At 40.0% G+C, this 16,169-nt stretch overlaps 1 protein-coding gene across 1 annotated transcript in view; it reads left to right on the top strand.

Moving 5' to 3' along the window:
- Nucleotides 1-3,757, top strand: part of LOC142663695 (uncharacterized) — a 39,133-nt gene extending 35,376 nt beyond the window's left edge. The window contains exon 9 of the mRNA XM_075842463.1: nt 188-3,757. Within this exon, the coding sequence (XP_075698578.1) occupies nt 188-1,350 (1,163 nt within the window). The 3' untranslated portion in view covers nt 1,351-3,757. The remainder of the gene's footprint in view (nt 1-187) is intronic.
- Nucleotides 3,758-16,169: the final 12,412 nt, after the last annotated feature.

Here is a 16,169-nt window from a genome sequence, read left to right as displayed (position 1 = left end):
TGCTGTACTCTGTTATTGATATAAACATTTAATTATCAAAGCAGTAGTGGTTGAAAAAGAGAACTTCTCTTCATGGGTCAAAAACTGTGTTATGGTGCCTGATCTTATCATTTGTATAGGAAGTTTCAAGTATGAACTGTTTTGGAAAAAAATAAGTAAAATCTTTTTTGTTTTTTTTTTTCAACAGATGACCGCACCAAAAACGTTGTGGGCCATCTACTTTTATCTCCAAATTATGAAATCAAATCTAACAATATCACGGAAGATAATTGTGGAGAACATTCCACAATACTTCCTAACAGAAATATACCCTTAGTCCTTCACAGCAGAGATCTATCTACCGATTCCACTAATCACGAGGAACCAGGTCAATCACAGATTGTTGAACATTGTATTGAAGATACAGGAGGTAAAATATTCCCATGTTCTGAATGTGGAAAACCTTTTAAAAGGAAATCTAATCTTTTTAAGCATGAAAGAATTCACAAAGATGAGAATCCATTTACTTGTCCAGAATGTGGGAAATGTTTTCGACTGAAATCACAACTTTTGAAACATCAAAGAAGGCACAGAGGGGAAAAGCCATTTTCATGTCCAGAATGTGAGAAATGTTTTTGCCAAAAATCAGATCTTCTTGTACATCAAAGATCTCACACAGGGGAGAAGCCATTTTCCTGTTCTGAATGTGGGAAGTGTTTTATACAGAAATCAAGTCTTGTTAAACATCTGAGAATTCACACAGGGGAGAAACCATATTCATGCTCAGAATGTGGGAAATGTTTTACCCAGATGTCGCATCTTTATAAACATTTGAGAACTCACACAGGGGTGAAGCCATATTCTTGTTCAGAATGCGGGAAATGTTTCACCATGAAATCAACTCTTGTTGAACATCAGAGAACTCACTCAGGGAAGAAGCCATTTTCATGTTTGGAGTGTGGAAAATGCTTTACTAGAAAAAAGCATCTTATTGTTCATCAAATAACTCACACACGAGAGGCGCCATTTTTATGTTCAGAGTGTGGGAAATGTTTTAGCCAGAAGGCCTATCTTGTTAAACATCAGAAAACTCATAGTGTGGAGAAACCATTTTCATGTCCAGAGTGTGGGAAATGTTTCACCAGGAAATGGCATCTTATTGAACATGAGAGAATTCACACAGGGGAGAGACCGTTTTCATGTCCAGAATGTGAGAAGTGTTTTAGGCATAAGTCTGATGTTGTTAATCATCAGAGAATTCACACAGGGCAGAAGCCATTTTCATGTTCGGATTGTGGGAAATCTTTCACCAGGAAATCTTATCTAATTCTACATGAGAGAACTCACTTGAGAAAAGACGGTCCAGATTGAAAAAAATGTTTTTAACATACGAAGTAGAGACGTTTTTTCTAATCATTCATTTGATGCAACGATATAAAACACAGACATGCAGAATAAACCCATCACCATTAACCCCCATTCCCCTCAAATGCTGTAATATGAAGGCGAAGAAATAAACTCAGGGAATGGGGATCGCCAGACTGCTGTCATCCATAGCCCTTTGTAGGGACTCCAATTTGATTTGCGCATTACTCCTATGCCCATTCAGCATCCAAATCATTTTGCGCAAATTTGCTCTATCCACGGAAAGAGGCAATTTCCCCCGAAGATCTAGTTTCTGTGTAAACTTGCGTAGCAGTGGGGACAGATTCATCACCGCAAAGTCCGAGTACACCACGGATATAGTGTAAGAATATAACCCATTTGCAATATCTGACATACATGTATGTCATTGTTTTGGAGGGGGTTTCAGCAAGTTGCCATATATGTAACATACAGCTGACACTGCAACGGCCCGCTTCGGAGCTAGTTCTGATCCTAATCGTTTAACCCCTTAGATGCCACAGTCAATAATGATCGTGGCATCTAAATGGTTAGCAGAGGAAGAGTCCACTGTATCCCATCACCCCCCTCCCTTCTGCGACTCCATCACCAGTTGCCAATGGGTTACTATGGCATTTGTAGGCCTAGCAATGGCCTCCAGTTCTGCCATGCATGGAGCCTATTAGGCACAGAGGTATTGCAGTGTATTATACCAGTGATCAGAAGATCTGATCAATTCAGTGGGACTAGAAAAAAAGATTTTGGGGAAAAAAAAATGTAAGCAAAAAAGAACAAAAATCTCCTTTTTTTTCCCCTCATCAAGTCCTTTTATTATTGGGGGGGGGGGGGGATTAAATTATCCTGTTATTTGTCCCACATGGTGAACGCTGTGAACAAAAAAAAAACTGCCCGAATTGTTGTTTTTTAGGTCACCTCGCCTTCGAAAAAAAAAAAAAAATCTTGATCAAAAAGTCAATTGTACCCCATAATGGTACGAATAGAAACTACAGCTTGTCCAGCACAAAAAAAGTGATTTTGTTGTGCTAAGGATGTCAAAAATAAAAAACTATATACAATGCATTCTGAAAATATTCAGACCCTTTCAGTTTTTTCATGCACTCAATACCTCATGATGACAAAGTGAAAACACAAAGTTAGTAATCTTTGATAATTTATTGAAAAGGAAAAACTAAAATATTACTTGAGCACCTTTGGCAGTGATAACATCCTCCAGTCTTCTTGGGTATAATGGCAAAAGGTTTGCACACTTGGATTTGGGGATTTTCTGCCATTCTTTGCAAATCCTCTCAAACTCTGTCAGGTTGGATGGGGACCGACGGTGCACGGACATTTTCTGGTCTCCAGAGATGTTCGATTGAGTTAAAATCAGGGCTCTTGCTGGGACACTCAAAACATTCACAGAGTTGTCCCTCAGTCACTCCTGTGTTGTCTTGGCTGTGTGCTTAGGGTCATTGCCTTGTTGGAAGGTGAACCTTCGGCCCAGTCTGAGGTCCAGCACAATATCTCTGTACTTTGCTCCATTCATCTCTCTCTCAAACTTGACCAGTCTCCCTGTCCCAGCAGCTGAGCCCCACCCCCACAGAATGATGCTGCCCACCCCCCATGCCTCGCTGTTGGGATGGTATTGGGCAGGTGATGAGCAGTGTCTGGTTTCCTCTAGACATGACTCTTGTTTCTCTTAATCTGAAAGTCCCTTAGGTGCTTTTTTGCAAACTCCAGACGGGCTTTTATGTGTTTGTTTGTTTTTGAGGAGAGGCTTCTTTCCGGCCACTCTGCCATAAACCCCAGATTGTTGGAGTACTCCAGGGATGATTGGCCTTCTGGAAGTTTCTCCCATCTGCACACAATCTTTAGCTCAGCCAGAGTGATCAGTGGGTTCTTGGTCACCTCTCTTACCAAGGCCCCCCGATTACGTAGTTTGGTGAAGCGGCCAGCTTTATCAAGAGTCCTGGTTGTTCCAAGCTTCTTCCATTTAAGAATTTTGGAGGCTACTTTGCTCCTGGTAACTTTTTTTTTTTTCAGTGCACCAGAATTTTTTTTGTAACCCTCTACAGATCTGTGCCTCCACACAATCCTCTCTCTGAGCTCCACAGTAAGTTCTTTCCTCCTCATGGCTTTGTTTTTGCTCTGATATACATTGTCAGCTGTGAGACTTTATATAGAGAGGGGTGTGTCTTTCCAATCATGTCCAATCAAATTAATTTACCACAGTTCGTCTTCAATCAAGGTGTAGAAACATTTCAAAGATGATCTAGAGAAATGGGAGGCCCTCAACACTAAATTGCAAGTGTCCTAGCAAAGGGTCTGAATACTTATGTTATAGAATGATGGGGGAAAACTTTTTTGAAATTTTTTTTTTTCATTTTAGCACAACGCCTTAACATAACAAAATGTGGAAAAAGTGAAATTGTCTGAAGACTTACCAAATGCATTGTAGATTTTATTTTGCCTCAATCGTTACGACCCACAGAACAAAGTTATGATCTAAATGTCATTGGATTCCGTTTTGGGCTCCATGTTGTAAAAAGGATATAGGAGAACTGGAGAGGGCTCAAAGGCGGCGACTAGATTATTAAATGGGATGGGAGGTCCCTGACAATAAAAAGGCAAGAGAAATTGGCCTTGCTCAGCTTGGACAAAAAGATGCCCTCGAAGTGATCTTATTAACATGTATGTGTGGTCAATACAAAGAACTAGCACATGATTTGTTCTTTCTAAGGACTTTACAAAGGGCCAGGGGACATTCATTGCGCGCGAAAGACGTTTTAGACCTTAATATAGGAAAGGGTTCTTTACAGTTAGAGTAGTAAAACTATAGAGTGCCCTACCCCAAGAGGTAGTAATGGCAGATACTATGTCAGCATTTAAAAAAGTGATAGATGCTTATAAAAGGGAAAATGGCATTACGGGTTATAGATGTATAATTGATTGAGAAAGGTTGAACTTGGACCTGTGTATTTTTTTCAATCTAACTAAGAATTGCTGGGTTTTTTTCATCTCGCCTCTCAAAACATTTAACAAAAGGGATCAAAAGGTTATGTATCCCAAAATGGTACCAATGAAAGCTATAGCTCCTTATACAGCTAAAGTCAGGAAAGTCCTTCTACCACTTTGTTAATGAAAGAATAAAACGTTGTGGCTCTCAGGATATGACGACCCAAAAGCAAAAGTTTTTTTATTGTGCAAAAGTAGTAAAACTTAAAAAAAATTATGTTTTACTTTACGATCACTAATCCTATTGACCTGCAGAAACCCAGCAAATATAACACCAAAAAATGTGGATCATCCGCATAAAGGGCCAAATTATGCATCTTGCGACCAACCTTAATCGTCCGTATGTTAGGGTTATGCGTTAAGGCTGCAGCAAGGGACTCCGTAGTAAGTACGTAAAGCAGAGGAAAAACGGGACACGCTTGTCTGGCCCTGTTTCTAATGTGAAAAGTCAATTATCTTCTCCTTTTTCCAAGGATCTGAGCTGAGGGGTTAGTCTATAAAGCCATAATGTGCCCCACCAGGTCCCCCACACCAATATGGGACTGTGGATTGAAGGAAATCCCGGAGAACACAATCAAAATGCTATTTCAGTGTCAACTGGTAATAGGCACATGTGTGCCCCCTCAGCCCTAGCCCAGGAAATCATGAATAAGGTCTTAATCGTGTTGTCTATTATCTCCCTTCTTTGTAAAAAAGCCGACCTGGTCAGAGTGAATTATAGAAGGCAGGAAAGGTTGAAGCCAAGAAGCAATACGTTTGGCAAAGAGTTTGACATCTAAGCTAATCAAGAAAATAGGGTGGTAATTACCACAGTGGAAGAGATCCTTTCCAGGTTTAGGGATGACCGTGACATGACCGAGAAGTGGTTGTGGCGAGAGCTGGGAAAAAAAGGAATATAGAAAACCTACATCGAGGCAAACAGATGCCAGGAAATCAGAGTTTTATAGAAATAAAGAAGAGTAGCCGTTAGGCCTGGGACTTTTCCCATTTTTCAGATCTCCAATTATAGTCTGCAGGTCCTCGAGGGTGAAATTGGATACCAAATCCCCCATTTGTTCGTGAGATATAGACGGTAGCCTGTTTACCTCGAGAAACGCAGAGATCTTAGTGCGTAGTGCTGTAGGCGAAAAATCTCTATTCTTCCCCGGTATAGAGTAAAGAGCGGAATAAAAATCTAAATTTTCCAAGGGTATCCCTAGTAATGTGAAGTTAACCTTTGGTAGGGGAGTAAAGCTGCCAGATGGGGAGCACGGGACAATGATCTGCCACTCAAGTCAGATATTCTTATTCTACAATTCCAGGGTCCCTGGAAGGGGAAACCGGCGAGCAAGTCCTCATTGTCCAGATGGATCAAATCTGCCGTTTCTATTGCCTATTCTATTTAAGGTTTGGATTCTCCACTACAGATAAAAGCCTATTCTACAAGATCATCAGCAGTCCCCTGGGCAGAATTAGCAAAAACTTTCCTTGATCAGATCTGCCATGCAGCCTTTTGGTCATCTAAGACATTTACTCAACATTACATGCTCATTGTCTCCACGGCAGGTCCAGCCTTCGGCATAGGAGTTCTCAGTCAAGATGTTTTGTCTTCCCACCCATTAATAGCTCTTCAGCTACTTAGTTTCCATTCATGCTGCATGAGGACAAAGAGGAAGAGTTAACTTTTGTTTCAGTAATGCATCGTAGTGGTGCCGGGTACTCCTTATTACTTGATAATTGCTGATTATGGATTTTTCTGTCCTTGGTAGGAATGGGAATTTAACCCATTCGTGATGCCTTTATACTAGAGGAAAATACATTTTCAGGTATGCAAAATTGGAACTCATGTTCTTAATTTTGATCTAAACCCCCTTTTTTAATATAGGTTTAAGTACTTATGTGCCTTTCTGAGGCTTATATTAAAAAAAAAAAAAAAAAAAACAGCAGCAAAAAACTGTAATACCTATATAAAGGCTATCTAAGTTTTTGAAGGAATTTTTTTAAAAGGTTTTCATATTATTTTGAAACTGTATCTTGTGGTCAAAGCCGATTCAGTTAGGTTAGCAGGACTCTCTGCTTTGCTGACAGCAGGTCCTGCGTTTCTCTGACACGCAGGATCCAGGTATTATAGATACCGTTCATGAACTTAGATGTGATCGATAATATCTGGATCCTGTGTGTCAGATACACGCTGGACCAGTGTTCACCAAAGCCGTAATCTTGGTGTGACGGATTAGGCTTTAGAGAAACCTATAAGCACTCCAAGAATAAAAGGTCGTATAGATCCCCAAAAGGAATTATTTATTTCTTATTCATTCCACAGGGTTCAGTATGTACAGAACAAAAAGAGGTATAAATGCAAGTGATCAGTATTAGACGTTTCGGCCCAACCTAGGCCTTTCTCACATTCGCTGCAAACAGAAAAACAAAAATACACAATAACATAACTATTCTTTTTTAAATGGAAAAAAATAAATGATGGTACATCTACAAATTCAAGTTTTCAAATACAAAGAAATGCAAATAAACCCATATACAAAGATAATTGTATGGTATACATGGTATCTTGTATAAACAGTAAGGTATAGACCATATAATCTGACTATTCCAATGAAAATCCAGTATGTTATAGAGTCATCTCCTAAAATGAAATAAAATATAGTATATGAAGATACGTAAAGGGAATGAAATCTCCGAAATATATAAACACTGTTTCTCTAGACAATAATGCATAGATATAGATAAGATATATAGTAGGAGAGGTATTATAAAAATACCTCTCTGGACCATACCATAAAATACCGGTGTAGAAGTCGGTGGTGAGTAATAATATATATAGATAAAGAGCAAGGGAAGAGGAGGAACGATAAGGAAAGGAACGATAGGTAAAATATAATTGAATAAAATATAATTGAATAAAATGTTGTCCACATAAAGGAATAGAGTAGCATCATACCTGCATAAACTCGAGAAGGATGTGTGGAATATTAATGGCATCTGCCAGACGCTCACAAGTGTGGGAGATCTCCCACGAGCGTCTGTCATTTAAAGCGCTCATTGCAAAACCGGAAGTCCGGTGTGTGGCACGCAAACAAGTGTGGGTGCATGCGCAGTGGGGGAATGACATCCCCTAATGAAACTCAAGCTGTCCTGGTTGTTATGACGCCCAGTGAAGCCGGCATATGATGTAGTGTGAAGTCAAGACGGCCCGGATAAATGCTTTGAGACGGCTATGACCCGATATAGTTGTCATACTAATGAATGTAAGTATGTCTGAGGCATATCAAAGTTACTGAATAATATGGAATATAAACGAAGTTTGCTGAAGACAAAATTGGCGTAATGTAACAAAAAACTGTATATATCAGAAAATTAAATTGAAAATATAAAGAAATATATAAAAAAACGTATGAAAAATATCTATGCTATGTATTATGAGTTAAGTAATGAAACGAAATATTTATAAAGCATTTAAAAAGGCATATATGTATCCTGTTGCAAACGAGAGCAATAAAATATAAAGAAACATTTAGAGTAGATAATGTCAGTAGACAGGTAAAGCTAAATTAGAAGAAACGGAGAAAAAATAAATAAACAAATATAAAATAAAAAGACAAAGTGGGTGAAACCGGTTTTATGGTACCTGTACCTGGTCGTCAGCTCATTCTAGCGTGCCTGAGATAGAAACAAACATGGTATTAATGACATGGATCGCTGCGGTCGACAACAAACCTAGAAATGGTATCAACATAATAAATCGAATTCCCTGTTCAAGCCCTTAGGTGTCAAAGTATCCAGTGTATGATTCCAATAGGACTCCCGTTGTTTTAGTAAGTGTATGTGGTTTCCACCCCTCCTAGGTCATAGGACCTGTTCAATGATTTGAAATCTCAGCTGAGAAATATTGTGGTTGAGCTTGATAAAAAGATCAGGGAGTGGTAGCCACATTTTCTTGCATCTTATTGTGGATTTGTGGCTCGAAATCCTATCTCTAATATGTTGGGTTGTTTCGCCCACATAAGTCAAGCCACAAGGGCATTTGATTAAATATACAACGAAGTTCGAGTCACATGTGAAAAAACCTTTAGCTGGGAAGATTTTGTTGATATGGGGATGTTGAATGGTGTCACCTTTAATAATGTTGGAACAGCACGAACAGTGCAGGCATGGAAAAGTGCCATTACGTTTAGTCTGTAAGAAAGTTTGACGCGGTATCTTAGAAAAGCTGCCAATATCAGCTCTAATAACACGGTCGCGAACATTGGGGGGCCTCTTTGAGCACATCATCACCGGATTCCTGAATTCTTCGATCCCAGGGTAGGCGGTATGTAATACCGACCAATGTCTACGTACGCTTTGTAATAATTTCGGTATTAAGGGATGGTACGTTAGTATCAGTGGTAGCCTAGCCTGTTTTGGTTCTCTAATTTTAATTTCCGAATTTACCCCTGTAAATCTATCGATAGATTTACAGGGGTAAATTCAGAAATTAAAATTAGAGAACCAAAACAGGCTAGGCTACCACTGATACTAACGTACCATCCATTAATACCGAAATTCTTACAAAGCGTCAAACTTTCTTACAGACTAAACGTAATGGCACTTTTCCATGCCAACAAAATCTTCCCAGCTAAAGGTTTTTTCACATGTGACTCGAACTTCGTTGTATATTTAATCAAATGCCCTTGTGGCTTGACTTATGTGGGCGAAACAACCCAACATATTAGAGATAGGATTTCGAGCCACAAATCCACAATAAGATGCAAGAAAATGTGGCTACCACTCCCTGATCATTTTATCAAGCTCAACCACAATATTTCTCAGCTGAGATTTCAAATCATTGAACAGGTCCTACGACCTAGGAGGGGTGGAAACCACATACACTTACTAAAACAACGGGAGTCCTATTGGATTCATACACTGGATACTTTGACACCTAAGGGCTTGAACAGGGAATTCGATTTATTATGTTGATACCATTTCTAGGTTTGTTGTCGACCGCAGCGATCCATGTCATTAATACCATATGTTTGTTTCTTTCTCAGGCACGCTAGAATGAGCTGACGACCAGGTACAGGTACCATAAAACCGGTTTCACCCACTTTGTCTTTTTATTTTATATTTGTTTATTTATTTTTTCTCCGTTTCTTCTAATTTAGCTTTACCGGTCTACTGACATTATCTACTCTAAATGTTTCTTTATATTTTATTGCTCTCGTTTGCAACAGGATACATATATGCCTTTTTAAATGCTTTATAAATATTTCGTTTCATTACTTAACTCATAATACATAGCATAGATATTTTTCATACGTTTTTTTATATATTTCTTTATATTTTCAATTTAATTTTCTGATATATACAGTTTTTTGTTACATTACGCCAATTTCGTCTTCAGCAAACTTCGTTTATATTCCATATTATTCAGTAACTTTGATATGCCTCAGACATACTTACATTCATTAGTATGACAACTATATCGGGTCATAGCCGTCTCAAAGCATTTATCCGGGCCGTCTTGACTTCACACTACATCATATGCCGGCTTCACTGGGCGTCATAACAACCAGGACAGCTTGCGTTTCATTAGGGGATGTCATTCCCCCACTGCGCATGCACCCACACTTGTTTGCGTGCCACACACCGGACTTCCGGTTTTGCAATGAGCGCTTTAAATGACAGACGCTCGTGGGAGATCTCCCACACTTGTGAGCGTCTGGCAGACGCCATTAATATTCCACACATCCTTCTCGAGTTTATGCAGGTATGATGCTACTCTATTCCTTTATGTGGACAACATTTTATTCAATTATATTTTATTCAATTATATTTTACCTATCGTTCCTTTCCTTATCGTTCCTCCTCTTCCCTTGCTCTTTATCTATATATATTATTACTCACCACCGACTTCTACACCGGTATTTTATGGTATGGTCCAGAGAGGTATTTTTATAATACTTCTCCTACTATATATCTTATCTATATCTATGCATTATTGTCTAGAGAAACAGTGTTTATATATTTCGGAGATTTCATTCCCTTTACGTATCTTCATATACTATATTTTATTTCATTTTAGGAGATGACTCTATAACATACTGGATTTTCATTGGAATAGTCAGATTATATGGTCTATACCTTACTGTTTATACAAGATACCATGTATACCATACAATTATCTTTGTATATGCGTTTATTTGCATTTCTTTGTATTTGAAAACTTGAATTTGTAGATGTACCATCATTTATTTTTTTCCATTTCAAAAAGAATAGTTATGTTATTGTGTATTTTTGTTTTTCTGTTTGCAGCGAATGTGAGAAAGGCCTAGGTTGGGCCGAAACGTCTAATACTGATCGCTTGCATTTATACCTCTTTTTGTTCTGTACATACTGAACCCTGTGGAATGAATAAGAAATAAATAATTCCTTTTGGGGATCTATACGACCTTTTATTCTTGGAGTGCTTATAGGTTTCTCTATCTCTATTAGTGGGGTGCAACCCGAACCTAAAATAGCACCAACGATTAAGGAGTGCATCCTTACTATATTTTTTTGATACGGATTAGGCTTTGACCGCAAGATAGAGCTTTTATCTCAAAAAGTAAAACTTTTTTTTTTTATATAAACCAATTCCAACGTTTTTCAAAATGAAATAAAACATTGATTTATTAATAAAATTGCCTTCAAAAGTGACCATAGCCTTTAATATATTGAACACATTTGAATAATATGTATAAATTCTTTGTTTTGCAGGTAATTTGCAGTGTTCCTGTCTGAGTGTGTCAATGGCAGACTGATAGTTTACGTGATGGCAAAGATTGTTGTTTCTATTGCTCCCTATTACCAGGATAGTGTGCCCGTTTTGTGCCACACACTGTTCTCCATTACCTGTTGCTGTTTCTGAGTCCTTTCACGGGGCCGATTACTTTATTTACCAGGGCGACCGAATCCTGTGTGCTTTTCGGCGCAGGCGCAGTAGAATTTGGATGCGGCCGTCCTTCTGTTCAGTAGCCATGGGTGGGGTTCCAAGTATTTAAGCCCTGCTTTTTCCTCCTTGGGGTGCTTTTTCTAGTTTACTGTGTTATGCTAGCAAGTGCTTTCCTAATTGGACTCTACTGACTTTTTCTTGTGACCATTTATCATGACTGCAATGTAAGTGCTTTTGACTGGGAAATCAAGTTTATTTTTGTGCATGTATTGAATAAGCATTTTTTTGTTTCGATATCTAAGATATATACTGCTCCTAAGAGCTCTGGGAAGAGGCGCCATCTGGCTGGCAAGGAGTGTGACATAATAAGAAGCATCATATCCGAGAACTGTATGCCTCATGACCACTTTGATAATCCTCTCTCCACTCAAGACTTGGTAATTTGGCTAAAAGATCCACCATCCGGTAGAAGGAGGAGTTTAAATAATCTTTGGATCAGCTATCCTACAGGGTTTCTACCTGCAGACAACGATCTGCAGAGGGATTTGAGAGTGGGGGATTAGATTCCTTTGCTTCTGAAGAACAATCTAAAAAAACTAATATGTTTGATATGAAGACGATGTCCAGACTCATTTGGGCAATCCGGTCAGAGTACCAGGACACCACCCAGGGAGTCCACCTTCCTGGACTCTGTGAAAAGAGTTCAACTCCGGACATTCTTCTGCAAAATGTTCGGACTCATGAGCTCCTCTATAGAAGCAGTACCTTCAGCCAAAAATCATTTAAGACCTCTTCTATTAGATTTCCTTTCAAAATGGAACAAGACTTAGGAGGGTTTTTTTGAAATGGTAGAAGTATCCACTGAATAGGATGTCTTTTTTTCCCTTATTCAGTGTCAAATTATCAATACAGATGCTTCCCAGCTAGATTGGGAAGCTCATGTAGATATCCTTTTGGTTCAGGCCTTTTGGTCTCCTGCAGAGATTAGCATACCCACCAATTTCAGAGAGCTGAGAGCCGTTCACTTAGTTTTTCTACCTCTAATAGAGGGTTGCACCATATAGCTCAGGACAGACAACACTACAGTGACTGCATATGTGAACCGTCAAGGAGGAACCAGATCCACATCACTAATAAAGAAGGCAGCTCACATTCTTCAACTTGCATAGTATCATTTTTTTAATATTGCAGCCGTTTACATTCCAGGGGCACTCAATACACTGGCAAACAAGTTAAGCAGATGAGAGCGCCAGTAGAATTGCCTCTGAACCTGTATGTATTCTTTTGGGGGTACCAGAAGTGGACTTAATGGTAACAAAGTGGAATGCCAAATTTCCAATATTGTAACGTCTGTGGTCGCTGACCACAAACTCCTTCCATCCAGTCGACGCCTTTCTCTCCAGAGATGTCTGCACATACGGCCATCCTGTTCCACAGTGACCACCAGGGTGCGCTCACGAGCTCAGTCCAGACTTAAGAAGCCAAAGCGCACGCAGGTGGGAGATGGAGCTGATTGCTCCCAGAGCACCCTGGGCTTTAAGAACGGCCCAGCCCCTTCCTCCCATGCCTGAGCGTTGTTTGTCATATCCTAGTTTGTCTATGCAAATGGTCTCCGTGTTTTCCAGTTCCCAGTGTTACCCGTACCTGTATCCTGTGCAATCCTGGTCAAGTGCCGTGCTGTATTCCATGCCTGTCCTGCTAGACCACGCCTGACGTCTGCCTGCTGCCTAGTCGCAGCCGAGCCTGTCGTGATACTGTCTGAGCTGTCACAGGTGCCCTATACAAACTATAGACTGTGACCTGCGCCGTTGGCCAGCTGCCATACCGTCAAGGCGGTACGGACCAGTGGGTCCACGAACCCTACGTGACAAATATTTTTGCTCCCTTTACAAGGAGGACGATCCGATGATAGTGGACGCCTTGACGACTGCGTGGAAGTTTAATCTAGAATACTTATTTCCTCTGATTTCAAAGATCCAGAAGGTCCTATGTAAGAGGACTAGTTATCGGTAATAATAACACTTTACTGGCTCAGCACAGTCTGGTTCTCCCAACTGATACAATTGAGTCGGGGGCCATTACCTGGTTCTTCCCAAGAGACAGGGTTTGGTGTCTCAGGGCAACCAACTCTGTTCCAACCTCCAGAGACTCAGAATAACAGCCTGGAGGTTGATGGGGACCTTTTGATAAGACAGAGCGTTATCAGCCAAAATAATTAACACATTAAGCCATTCTAGAGGTTCAGTAACTAACAAAACATATGCCTAGATAAAAAAAATAATAATTCTAGACTGGGCTGCTTCTAGAGAGATTTCAACAAATCCTCCTACCTCGGAGAATGCGCTATAGTTCCTACAAGCAGAGTTTGAGAAGGGACTTTGTCCTTCTCCCCCAAGGCTGGGTTCACACGACCTATTTTCAGACGTAAACGAGGCGTATTATGCCTCGTTTTACATCTGAAAATAGGGCTACAATACGTCGGCAAACATCTGCCCATTCATTTGAATGGGTTTGCCGACGTACTGTGCAGACAACCTGTCATTTACGCGTCGTTGTTTGACAGCTGTCAAACGACGACGCGTAAAAATACAGCCTCGTCAAAAGAAGTGCAGGACACTTCTTTCAGACGTAATTTGAGCCGTTCTTCATTGAACTCAATGAAGCAGAGCTCAAAATTTACGGCTGTCAGAAAAGCCTCACAAAATGCGAGGAGCATTTACGCCTGAAACGAGGCAGCTGTTTTCTCCTGAAAAAGCCTGCTACCGTGTGCAAATACCCTTAGAGTTCGCCCATCCGCTTTATCTGCGTCATTTGCATTAAGGCTTAAGGCCTAATTCACACGAGCGTTGCGCATTCCGGACGTGGAAAAACTCGCATCCCCCATAGATGAGAGTCTATGGAGGGATGCGTGAAAAGATAGGACATGTCCTATTTTCCCACAGCCCCTTCACACGGTCCGTTAAAACAACGGCTGTGTGAACAGCCACATTCAATTACATACGGCTGTCCCACGGACGTTTAACACGCTCGTGTGAATTAGGCCTTAGTGAAGTGTTATTTAACAAAAATTTCCAAGATGAGACCAAAGGTTTCAGAACCTGTAGCTCCATGGACCTAGCTCTGGTTCTCTAAATTCTGTGTGGGCCACCATTTGAACCCTTAGAACATGATTCTTTTGAACATTTATACTTTTAAAGTCTCTTTTGCATTAACAATGACATCGGTCAAGCCTTGGGTTCAATGAAACCTTGCTTATCCTTTATTCCTGACCAAGGTTAGTCTTAGATTTCTTCCCACCTTTAGACCCAAAGTACCTTCTGTTCCAAATATCAACGTGCTCATTCAACTTCTGGTTCTCTGCTCTGATACCGCTTCAGATTAAACTTTTTCTTGGGATCTTTTAAATCAGTCACGCTGCCTTCAGATTAGATATTAGGTAGGTCATAAATAAAAAATACCCAATGGGAGTTGGAGCTTTGGGATCCTTATATAGACTCAGTCTCCATGAAAAATCCACCTGTCCTATCAGTCGGCCAGGGGAAAAATTCTGTTGTGCTCCCGCCGGGACTAAGGGAAAACAGATTTACTTCGAAATCTAAAGCATGTTCCTGATGAAGTCATTTCTGATTTACATGGTCTGTGAGTGTTGCTGCTTTTCCCAGTTTTTACATCTAGCTTAAAGTCACGTGGAAAAAAAAAATACACCCCCGTATAAATCTTTTTATTTTTTAATATATGTGGGTAATTCAATATTTTAGGTCTTTAATTAGGGAAGGATACGTATCTGTATTTTTTTTTTAAAGTTAATTAGTACATTACATTAGTTTGGATATACAGTTTTCACGCATCTGTATAGGATCTGGTAAACTGACTAAACTTCCAGATCTTAAAGGTGTTCTCCGGGAATGGGACCTTTTACTCATACAGATGACCTATCCACAGGATAGGTTATCAGTACATGATCGGTGGAGGTCTGACACCCGGACCCCGCACCGATCAGCAGCTCCAGACGCTGGATGTCCATGTCGGAAGCAGATGGCTCCAGTCACTGTATAGTGGCCGAACTGCAGCCTATTTCAAGTAAATAGGAGCAGAGTTGCAGTAATGCAGCATAGCTGCTATGCAGTGTACGGAGCCATCTGCTTCCGGCAGCGAACACTGCATAACCACCAAACGGAACAGCTGAACGGTGCAGGGTCCGAATGTTGGACCCTCACCGATCATGTACTGATGAACTATCCTGTGGATAGGTCATCAGTATGAAAAAACGTCCTGTGTCGGACCTTTTTTTAATCTTTTCAAATATTGTACTTCACATGGAAACCTCCTGCCTTGCTTGTATCAACTACCGATGCCCAGGGAGTGACAATCATAGTTTGGCGTTTTTGACGGCCTGCGTGTTGTGTGTGCTTTCTTTGCCACCTATTTCTCTTGCATTTACTCTAAGTGCAGTAACATTTTATTTAAATGTACAAATTTAAACTACGTCTAGCATTCCTCAAGGTGTGCTGTATTTCCTGTTGTTTGTTTGGGTCTAAGATAAGTAGACCCCCATCAAGCTAATATTATTGTAATGGGTTTTCAGCCACAGTGGATTTAATGCAAGTATTATTTTGGCAATCAAAAGGTAAATGCACTAACACTAAACTGGAGCAAAAGAAAACATGGATGTTTTTGAAAATTTGATATGTGTGCAAAAGTGGTTAACCAAAAAAATCTGTTTTCCCGTTAGTGTTCCACACTTATTTTTTTATATTGGCAGCAAAGTGTGGTAACACTGCATGTGGCTGGCGGTTGACTGGCACACTACTAGTAATTGTGAAAATACCCATTAAACCGGAGATAAAACATTTGTTGCATGGTGTACATCAAAATGGCTCCAGTA

This window comes from Rhinoderma darwinii, chromosome 11, assembly GCF_050947455.1.
Source record: "Rhinoderma darwinii isolate aRhiDar2 chromosome 11, aRhiDar2.hap1, whole genome shotgun sequence".
NCBI lineage: Eukaryota > Metazoa > Chordata > Amphibia > Anura > Rhinodermatidae > Rhinoderma > Rhinoderma darwinii.
The sequence above is the reverse complement of the archived record's forward strand: the minus strand, read 5'-3'. Positions and strand labels throughout refer to the sequence as shown.